This window comes from Lactuca serriola, chromosome 8 (genome assembly GCF_051521515.1).
Source record: "Lactuca serriola cultivar US96UC23 chromosome 8, Lser_US96UC23_V15, whole genome shotgun sequence".
Classification (NCBI taxonomy): Eukaryota; Viridiplantae; Streptophyta; class Magnoliopsida; order Asterales; family Asteraceae; genus Lactuca; species Lactuca serriola.
In genome coordinates, this window is record NC_136415.1 from 42,732,658 (window position 1) to 42,744,145 (window position 11,488).

General features: G+C 35.6%; 1 protein-coding gene across 1 annotated transcript; it reads left to right on the plus strand.

The window, feature by feature from the left end:
* The first annotated feature begins 9,219 nt into the window (after window positions 1-9,219).
* On the plus strand, window positions 9,220-11,052 carry LOC145069620 (haloacid dehalogenase (HAD) superfamily protein). Its single transcript, XM_079016571.1, has 5 exons — window positions 9,220-10,009; window positions 10,100-10,177; window positions 10,447-10,520; window positions 10,603-10,710; window positions 10,830-11,052. The coding sequence occupies exons 1-5, from the start codon at window positions 9,313-9,315 to the stop codon at window positions 10,944-10,946; spliced, it is 1,074 nt and encodes a 357-aa protein (XP_078872697.1). The 5' UTR covers window positions 9,220-9,312; the 3' UTR covers window positions 10,947-11,052.
* The last annotated feature ends 436 nt before the right edge of the window (window positions 11,053-11,488 follow it).

The following is an 11,488-nucleotide window of genomic DNA, read 5'->3' on the forward strand; positions in this document are numbered from 1 at the left end:
CACACTTGTGTGTCTAAACAGTTATGAAGAGGTATGCCGTAATCATAATGGTTAGACCTTTTTGCCACTTCTCATAAGTCCATATTAGTGTGCCGGTTAACCACACGCGCTCCACTAACGACTTTGAGAACGCAAATATCACAATTGCTATCTAGATAAAATCTACTTAGTGAAAGTGTTTCCTCACCATCATTTTCATGAATCGGAGAGAAACCTTATGACACTTAGATTTTTTATAGTGTATGAGTTCCTACCCATATGAAATTGTCAAAACCATAATCACAAGACAAAGATAATGACAAATCCAAAACCATATGGATTGAACTCAATCTTAATTTCTAGCCACCTGGCAGCTCAAGGGCCTACCATTGCTTCCAAGTTGTTGTTCAACAAATTGAGAACTCTAAGAACTCATATGCAAAACCAACTTTAACTGGAATGGGCACAGAATATGTCAACACGATAGGTTATAAACCTCAAGTTGTGTGCTAGAGAAGAACTTCAGGTTTTATTCTTGATTAGTTCTTGAGACTTTCAAGACCTTTAAGACTCCCACTGTCCTCTTGACCTATAAGACTTCCTTGTAAAATATCCAAGAGATAGTGTGGATTCTAATCAAGACAAACACTTCACACAATTGGCCTAAGTTGGTATTTGTTTTATCCAAAACATCACAACTTACCAATTTCAAATGTACAAGAGTAGAAAACTTTTACTCTTACATTTGACAAGTGTTTTAAACCTTCTTTAAGACATGTCACTCAAGTTACAATCTTGGAGTATGACTCTAAGACTTGTATTGGAACGAAGTATGACTCATCTTCTTGATTTAACCATTTCAACAATTCAAGATCCCTCTTCTTAGTCATAAGAATGCACTAAGATTTCCTTAGAGAACTAATTGTGATATGGTTTCTTAATCATTAAGATGATCACAAAAATGATACTAAAGTACTCTCTCATCTTTTCAGATTTGAGAAACTTTTATCCTTCTGCCTAATTTGATTCTTCTTATTCGCTCTGCCTTACATTGGAACCATTTCCAATGTCTCAGAGTTACACTTAAGCTTGTAAGTATAATCATATTTACTGAGCTTTAGTAAACTATGACGAATAGTTTAATCAATCTTTTTGTGGTGGACTTGACCAGTGCACAAGAATGTGTACTTGATCCCTTAGTCCTTTACTTGACTCACACATCCATGTGAACGAGTAATTAGTCTTAATTTTTCCAAAACTTGAAAGTTCTCATTCATCATGCTATATAACTTGCATGATTCCAAGTTTCGGTCCAATTGAAACTTGGGTGATGAGAATCTTTCCTTATTTGGTAACCTAGACATTACCACAAATGAAAGAATCAATTTCATATTTCCACTTTTGCTCTTAATGGAATCACATAAGCAACAATTTTTTCCTCAAATGCCATTGTAAGGATATTTTTAAAATAAATAAAATCAAAAATTTTTCTTTTATTTTAAAACTTTGCGGAAAAAACTTATCCTTACAATCCATAAGCACATGAAAACTTGTTGTTATCTATTCCTAAGCAATATATCATAACTCCTAAGAAGTAGCTCAAGAATCCGATTTTTCAAACTATGCGATAGAAATCCATCTATGCGATCAGATTCAGCATATTCTTTCTTTAAGTTTCTTCACTTTTCTTTGATTCTTAAAACATCACCATGTGACCCAGTCACATCATGTATCAAGAATCTCAGAATAGAAACTTAACAGAGTTAGATAGTGGAATTTACCTGAAGTAGAGTCAAACTTATTGACTTTAACATCCTTAGGTAAATTTGGCAGCTTCGCAACCAATGCCCCTTTCTTTGGCAATACAAACATATGGACCCTTTGATAATGGTACACGAGACTATCACAGACTTAGCTTTTCTCTTTACCATTTGGTCAACCGAGTTGACTATGGCCGATCCCTTTCCATCGGGAAGAGAGAGCTTTACTAGATATCCAATGTCATCATTGTCAATGTCCATAAAGTTTTAGAAAGTTGATCTTAGCAAATAGATAAGATCATTAAGGGTCTTGTCATAGTCGGTTTCATAGGTGTTCCAAAAGAACTCACTATGTGACTTAGAAAGTGATTGAACCACCAACTTTCTTAAGACTTTGACACCCAACTCTCCCGGCTTGTCAATATGTGACTACATCTCCAAGATGTGTTCACACCTAGACCTTGCCTTGCCAATAGGGCTTGAGTGACCTTAAACTTTTCAAGAACTTGTGGGTTAGGGAGATTAATTGGGGAGGTGAAAGAAGTATGATATCCATGGGACATCATCTTCATTAGGAAACCTTGTTTCAAGAGATTTGGGAAGATCATAGGTGTCTAAACCAGACATCTTTTGGGAGATATTCAAGATAGTTGATTTAAAGTCCTTAATATGACACCCAATATGAAATATTAAGGCTAGGGCCCAACAAACTATTTTATAACTTAGAAGAGGTATGCCGTAATCCAAGTTATAAAATATTTGAAGGTAGGTGAATGACGATTCACCAATTTCCACCAAGATAAACGAAATGTATTATTAGGTTTTAATTGGTTTTGAAACTCCTAGATCTTTGAGATTCATTGAACTTTTCAAAGGCATGTTTCAATCTCGAGTGTGCCCTTCAGGTTTTGTGACTGGGATGCCGAGGATCACAAAACAAGGTGTGAAGTAACCATGCAAATCACTTGGTACCCTTAATAAATTACCCCTCAATCGATGTGCCGGTTAACCACACACGCTCCATCGATACTATGATAAATATTAAGTCACCCTTTACCTACCTTGTTAAGTACGAGTTAGTGTGCCGGTTAACCACACACACTCCACTAACGACTTAGACAAAGTGTAAAGTGTAATTTCATGGGTTAGCACCTTATTCACATTTTTCCTAAGTAACTAAGATTGGGGATTATTAAGAATTTAGTTACTTAGTATTTATCATTAATACTTTTAATGAAGGGAGAATTATAGTCTTGTCAAACCCGTTCGGCTAACGACCCTCCACCGGTCAAGCAAGCGGTGGGTGAGAGTGGACACCCATTAAGTTGCCATTTTATAGGCAACAACCTTATACCCACCTTATAGACCGGCTTCGTGAATGAGGCGTACTAGCGGTAACACTGACTTTACTCTTATACATATATATATTATTAACTTATAATATTATAAAGTATAAGGGTTGAATTTTAACTTTTAAAATTCTAAGGGCTAACTTGGAATTAAAGTATTCATAAGTGAAAACTTTTCAAATTCCAAAACTTGAGGGCAAGTTTTGAAACTATTCAAAACTAATTAATTGCATAACTTATGTGTTTAAAGTAGTTTTAATCCAAAAACTCTTCAAGTTCCATAACTTGAGGACAAGTTATGGAAGACTTTAAACTAATAAAAGAACTAACTTTTTCTTTATTTTATAACTTATGGATTTAATTATGGTTACATATTTTTCTTTAATGAAGTAACTCTTGAACTTCCATAACTTGAGGACAAGTTATGGAGTCATAAAAATTATTCAATGACACAAGACTCTTTATTTTGTAACCATTGCCAACTTTTATGAATTTTATGAGTCTTTAATGTGACTCTTCATGTAACTTGAGGAGAAGTTACACAAACACATTTTATACTCAACTCTTAGATTAAAATGGATTGAAAACAACTATTTCAATTAACTTTTCTATTAATCTAAGCAACTCATAAGAACAAGATAATTCAAATCAAACTTTTTCATGTAATTAGTCTAAACCTTAAACTAATACAAAACATGAATCTATTGACAATTATCTTTGAAAATGGATTAGCATGAACATTACCACATCAAAAATAAGTTTATAAGTTCAAAAACAACTTAGGGTAATGTTCCTAGTCCAATTCCAGCCAAAAAAGTCGAATATATGCTGTCTGGGGGACCAACTTGTCGAGTGCACGAACCAACTCGGCGAGTTGGATGCATTTTGCCTTGGACTCGGCGAGTCTGCTGGGCAGACAGCATCAAAACTCAATTTTCCAGCTTCTTTTGCAAGTATAACAAGAAAACAAGCCTAGGCTCTGATACCACTGTTGGGTTTTGAGCATTCTAACACTCCTAAGTGTACATGCAACCCTAAATACCTTGGATCTATGTTTTCTCTATTATACATGCAAATAAGAACTTCCAAGGTATTATCCTAATCTAGCATACAAAACAATAACTATAGCAAGATAGAATACATACCTCTTTGGTGTAGAAAGTCTTCATGAAGCTTGAGTGCCTAGTGCCCCAAGTGTGACACCTCAAATGGAATCACAATCACCAAAACACTTAGAATAACTTGAGAGAATTCTACAACTCATGAAATCGGCTAGCCCTTCCTTTTCACACACTAGTGTGATTCTAGTGGCCGATTTTGGTCAAGAATAAGATGCTTATATAGTTAGGGTTACACCATGTAAACCCTAATTGACATGGCCTTTCATTTCCATGATCCATGGGTACAAATACACCATGGAGCATCCATGGACCATCCTATGGGTTTTAGCCCAACTTGATTATCCATGGAGCATTAGCCCACTATACAAGTATGGATGATTTACACAATCAACCCATATATTTAATTAGTCTTCTTTTGATCACTTAATTAATCCTAGATTAATTCTTGATCAATACTAATTAAATAATCTTATTATTCTTATTATTAATATACTAGAACTTATAATATATTAATAACCATAAGTGTCTTATTTCTCTCATTATAGTCTATCCAAGTGCATGATGGTATGCAACCCAAATGGACCATGCCGGGTCGGGTCAAGTCTTACCAATTATAGTTATGGACTTAGACATTAATCCAACAATATCAACATATAATAGATAATATCATACACAGATAAATAGACAGTGTCACGGGTAGTCCTACAGATCTACCAGACTAACATATCAAGACCAACATAACCATACTAGCATGCATATCTATTCCATACTCGGCATCTCAACAATATCATGCTATTAACCAAAGGGTCGGGCTTGGTGCCTTCGACCCGAAAGTACAGTGAAGAAAACTCACCTCGAATACAGAAGCTCCCCGAAATAAAGTCCTTAGTTGCTGCCCTGTCGGCTTCCGAGTTATCAATACCAATCAATACACCCAATTAGAAATTGGTTTCCATGTCATAATTCATAATCCATACTTGGGGTAAAATTACCATTTTACCCCTGACCCAACATGCACCAAAACTAAGGCCCAAACCAAAAGATCCACAAAGGCCCACTAATGGCCCAATTTTCCAAATTGGGCCCAACCCCATATGGGTCTTATCCTAAGCCTATATTTTCCTTAAATCCAAAACAGGTTACCACAAACACCCCTTGGGACAAACTTGGTCAAAGACATAAGTCAAAAGTCAAAGTCAACGGTCCAAGTTGACCCAACTCACCAAGTTGTCCTTCAACTCATCGAGTTTCTCTATCTGTAACACCTATAAAATTCAAAACAATTTAAAACTTTTTTAAAACATTTAAAACCATTAAGTTATTACAATTTGTTTTCAAAATAATTTAAACATCAAATATCCCAAAATCAAATCATGAAAACATAAGGAAGTGTACGATCACGCCTTTGCTTTCCCGTAATCATTAGAAGTACCTGAAACAAAATGAACAACTGTAAACCCGAAGCTTAGTGAGTTCCCCCAAAATACCAACGCCATACATATATAACCATATCATATAAACAAACACATCATGCATAATGAGCCATCAGTCTGACTGGACCGCCTCACATGCCATCAGTCTATCTGGACCGCTCTCCGAGCCATCGGCACGTCTGGACCACCTCTCAGGGCCTTCAGCCTATCCGGACCGCTCGTCGGGCCTTCGGCCTGACTAGTATGCCCTAACCGGGTTTGTAGTCTATCCGGTCTGCCCCGGGTATCTTGGCCTACAACACAAAGCAGGACCTGCCTCTACCCAATCCCCCAAACAAACAAACAAACATGTGTACATACATATCATACGCTAGCTAGCAAGTACAGATAGTCATACAAATCTAACAGATCACTAATCATGGCAACCATCCTATAACCAAGATACTGATTTAACCAATCACTAACATAGCAACCATCCTATAACCAAGATACTGATCTAACTGATCACTAACATAACAACCATCTTATAACCAGGATACTGATCTAACGGATCACTAACATAACAACCATCATATTAAAGGGTTTTAGTATACTACAACATCCTATGGTGCACATACAACCCTAAATGCTTTGGATCTATGTTTTCTCTAATTATACATGCAATATTGTTTCCAAAGCATTAAGCCTACACCTATCATACAATTGATATAAACAACATGGAATTTAGTTATAGAGTTACATCTTTGTTGTAGCTTGTAGAACTTCTTGAGTTTGGCATTTTAAGAACTTAGTGCCCCAAGTGTTGCACCTCAAATGGAATCACAACACACCTAGAACAAAGGAGACTTTTGAGAGAGTATTTCTTGCACCAAAATCGGCTCATGGAACTCCAAGGATCACTAATGTGTCTAGTAGTCAATTTTGGATGCTAAGGGGCTTCTTATATAGTGTGGTAATATTAGAGTTACACCATGTAAACCCTAATGTGCATGACCTTCCATATTCCTTAGGCTCCATGGGCTTAAAACCCCATGGATCATCCATGGGTTGTAACATTGGTTTAACCCAAATAAAAATATAAAAGACAATTACGACATATGATTGTTTCATTTTATCCAAAATATTAAGAAAAAATATAATGCATCATTTTTGTTTGTTACTATTTACATACATATAATTTAAAGTTTAAACTAAGGTTATCAAGATCATGATCCTAAGTACAATTTTTTTCATTTTTATTTTTGATCAAGATTTTAATTACGATCCTACAAATACTCCAATGTCTATTGTTGTAATTTCTATCTAACTAACCATGTAGAAATACAAAAGGCAACAATTAAAACATGAAAATGTATACAAAAATTAGAACTTGTAAAGACGATTGACTTTGATATCAAAATGAAGATCATATCAAGAAATGAACATGTACATAAACAAAACAACACTCAACGAGACTTTGAACTTTTTGAGTTGTTTTTGATTTTTGTTTTGAGTTCTTCCATATTTTTCTTTGATTTCTGAGAGGTTAGGACAAGTTTCATAAGTGGTTGGAGGAAGAAGACAAATTTGAAAAAATGGTCCCTATGGTTGGCAAAATTCTATAGTTTTGGTCCATAAAAGCTTGTGGTTGGTGTAGCAGTGGTCCAATTTTAGATACCTTGTGTGGTTTTGGTCCCTATGATTGTCAATTTGTTGTGGTTTTGCTCCATACCCTGCCTAAAACGACAAATATTCTTTTTTTAAAATTTCTTTTAATTATAATTTTTTTATGTTGATTGTAAAAATACCTACAAAAATAAACCCACCCACCGAACACACCCCCATATCACATCCTACCCTACCTCTACTTCCACTTCATCTATCTCTTTTTCTTCTTCCATTTTTTTTTATCGAGTTGCAGGTTTCCAAGAGAATGAGCAACAATTTTGTGATGATGATCTATCACCCTTCTTCTACTTCTATTATGAATCGAGCCCTTCTTCCACAGACCCCACCCCCGTATTTCTCCCAACTGTCGCCATGTGACCCTCCTGCCACTGCCGCCCCTATCTGTTCATCACCACACCGACAATGCTCGTTCTTCAGCTCCAATTTCAACTCTGCAACTGTTGACCCAATTAAGTTGTGGGATGATTTAAGCTTCGATTGTTCTTGAAAATCAAACCTAGAAATTCAATTGTTCTTGTGTGTGTGTGTTAAAGAGCAACCACCACCTTCTACCACCCTTATACCTCCTTTTTACTGCCACCATCAGGCACCGATTTCCCTTAAAAACACCAATTAACAACCCTCACCATCAACCTCCTGAATCAGCCACCAATCACCACCTACTAGCACCACAAATCAACAATATTTCTCCACACCAACCCACTGTTACCAAACCTTAAACCAACCATAACCACAACCATTTACCTATACGAATCAGTCACCAATCACTGCCATAAACCCACCATTACCGATCCTTTAACACTCTTCTACCCTGTTCATCGCTATTTACACAGTTTCACACCAACAAAACAATGGTGAAAAGAAAGGTTATGATCAAATCGAAAACATGAAGAAGAGGAGGGATTAAGCGGGTAATCCAATGTAGAAAAAGAGAAGAGGGTGTGCTTTTGTGCGATTTTGAGAAAGAAGGAGGTAGAGAATAGATCAAGGAAGAAGAGGAGGGGTGTTCATCATTGATACTTTAAAGGCTCCTGCAATCTAATTTTAAGAGGAAGCTATGATTTTTATTTTTTGGTTAGCTTTGATCGAAATTTGAGAACAAGAAGGAGCATTTATTGGGAAGAGTATCATTGAGTGTGAATTGGTTTTAGGAAAAAAAAAGTCTAAAAAGACATCCCATATTGCAATATGGACACCCTAATTAATTTTTTAAATATTTTTATTGGCTGAAATTGCATTGTTTTCCGGAAAAGCTGATTATAAGTAGTTAATTATTGGTTGACTTTTTAAAAAGTGGTCAATGGGGTGTCCAAGGGGTGTCTTATTAGCAACACCCAAAAAAAATGAGAGCATAATACTATTTTTTTTTTGAAATTATTAAAATAGAAAATAAAAATAAAAACAAAGACCAGGATATAATTGTCTTTTTAAGTGTAGAGGGACCAAAACCACTAAAAAGATCCGATTTTGGACCATTGGCGCACCATCAAAATTTTTTGAAGCAAAACCATAAAATTTTGCCAACCACAATACCATTTTTGCAATTTTGTGGAGGAAGAAAAAAAAGTTATACAATTTTTACTTTTACCCTTTTGTCCTTTTACAGTTTAAAAATTGAAAATAAAATAGTGGGTAAATGGGTACAAATCAATTGGATAATAACTGAATTCATATTTTGATTTTGATGTAATAGTAGGATCGGATCCTGTTCTTCCTATATCGATCCCAATCCATGATCTCAAATACGCCTAATACAATGAATATTGTTTCCAAAAATAAAATTGTATCTACTATCGAAATTGGGATCTTGAGAACCTTGGTGTAAACCCCACCTAGATTCTTGTATTAAATTAGGGTGTGCAACCAGTGGCTACAGTCGATGATAAGGTCGGTCTCACTTTCAAACAAGAACGCATTGAGGGTCCTCCACAATGTCAGGGTTTACATTAGAAAAATGGGTTTCTCAAGGCATAGACTCCTATAAGCTCATAAAAGCTTAGAGATGCTCTATTCCTTGGTTCCTCCACACCACATCTCCCATTGCTGTTTCCTCACTAACCCCATCAAGCTTCTCCATTCATCAGATCGCCCTCACTTTCGTCTTCGTCTCTCCAACAAGAGAATTCCCCCATCCCATTTCTCCACCGGCATCTTTTACTCCCTCTCCGCCATAGACAGCCGAGACGAAGAGCAGGACAACAAGGAAAATCATCAAAATCGAGACCTTGACGACTACGACGATGGTGATAGGGCGTTCTTGAATCGATTTTACGATTCCCCTCCCATCTATCTCAATGACACACGGCGGAAGAACGATAGAAGATTGATCATCGGAAACGAAATCAGAGAAAATACAGATAGAATTAGGGGTGAATCGAGTACAGGAAATTTCGCAAACATGTGGTGGGCAGACCTAAAAGCAGCAGTAGGGCAGAGAATCAACGTCGAGGGACTGCTTTTTTCAGTATCGGTAATAACTAGAAACAAGCAGTGGGTGATGCCTCATGTATCAGTCCCTGATATAAGATACATTGATTGGGATGCCTTAAGAAGAAAGGGGTTCGAAGGCGTTGTCTTTGATAAGGACAATACTCTTACTGCTCCTTACTCTTTAGCTCTATGGGGCCCTCTTGCATCGTCTGTGGAGTCCTGTAAATCTGTTTTTGGCAACAACATTGCAGTTTTCAGCAACTCTGCTGGTAATCTAATTTCAATTTTCAAGCCAATAGGTGATATTATGTTCTTTACTTGTGTTCGATAAGTTTGTGATTTTCTTTAATGGTGATCAGGACTTCAGGAGTATGACCCTGATGGCAGGAAGGCTAGAGCACTTGAGTATGTCATTGGAATTCGAGTAATTAGACATAGTAAGTCAATAAAGTTGATTTCTTTCACTTCATGATTCATCTGTTAAGATAATTTGCATGGTTTTCATGTTGGTTGTGATAGTTTGATCAAGAACACATGCATACAAGTCTTTCCTCACTTGTACAAAATCAAGAAACGACATAGATGATAGAACAATAACTTGAAAGTTTACTAGGAGAAGAGCCAATATATTTGTTTGTTTACAATTACTCTAGAGAAATCAATCACAATCCTGACAAATATATTTGTTTGTTTACAATTACTCTAGAGATGAAAAAGCCAGCTGGCTCAGCTGAAGAAATCGAGAGGCACTTTGGATGTGATTCATCAAAACTGATAATGGTACTTTTAAGTTATTTCTAAATATTTTCAATTTGTATTCAATTTTAATAAAAAAAAAATAAAACTATACTGTTTATTTCAGGTGGGTGATCGTCCTTTCACAGATATTGTTTATGGAAACAGAAACGGTTTTCTTACAATATTAACAGCACCATTAAGCCTTGCAGAGGAGCCTTTCATTGTTAAGCAGGTATGTTTTAATTTATGTAGATAATTTTAAGTCAAAATAGGAAACAAAGCATTAAAATTACCATATTGTTTGATTTATAGATGTAAATGTAAATGTTGTAATCAATTAATTGTTTACAGGTGAGGAAAATTGAATTGGCTCTTGTGAAACGGTGGCTGAGGAAGGGTTTAAAACCAGCCAATCAGAGGCTTCTTTCTGATGCTTCAGATTGTGTTAAAGAGTTACCACCTGTGTAAGGAATGTAATGTAGTAGATTATGAGGAATATAAGCCATTTTATTTGGCTATGATTCTTTTTGTTGCAATATTATTTATGAATGAAAGAAACCATATGCTTTGTTCGTGTGGAATCTTTCCAAGTGTACTTGTAGATTAATTGGAGTCATGGGTTTGAGTAATACGGATCTCTTCTATCTGAAACTTGAAGGAGATAATATAACATTGCTTTAATTTAGTGTAAACATACAAATTTTGTAAAAGAAAGAAATGAAGGATATTATTACAATAAACAAATCACTAAAAGTATGTTGTTATTTTTTTTCAATTTAGTCCTAAAACAAGTAATTAAACTTTTGATTTTTGGATCGAAACAGATGCACATAATATTGTGATAAATGACTTGATGGTCTAAATTTGATGTATATCACTTGGGGGTTGTTTATTTACTTAACCCTAATAGGTTAAACAGTTTATATGAGCAATTATATGTTGTTGACTTGGTGTTGGACGAGCAATTATATGTTGTTGACTTGGTGTTGGACATAAGTTAAGTAATGGGT

Bases quoted from the DNA above. Each gene is read 5' to 3' on its own strand.
- LOC145069620 (XM_079016571.1), top strand. From the start codon at position 9,313: ATGCTCTATTCCTTGGTTCCTCCACACCACATCTCCCATTGCTGTTTC. The intron at 10,521-10,602 runs GTACTTTTAAGT...TGTTTATTTCAG, and splicing joins ATTCATCAAAACTGATAATG to GTGGGTGATCGTCCTTTCAC. The intron at 10,711-10,829 runs GTATGTTTTAAT...AATTGTTTACAG, and splicing joins AGCCTTTCATTGTTAAGCAG to GTGAGGAAAATTGAATTGGC.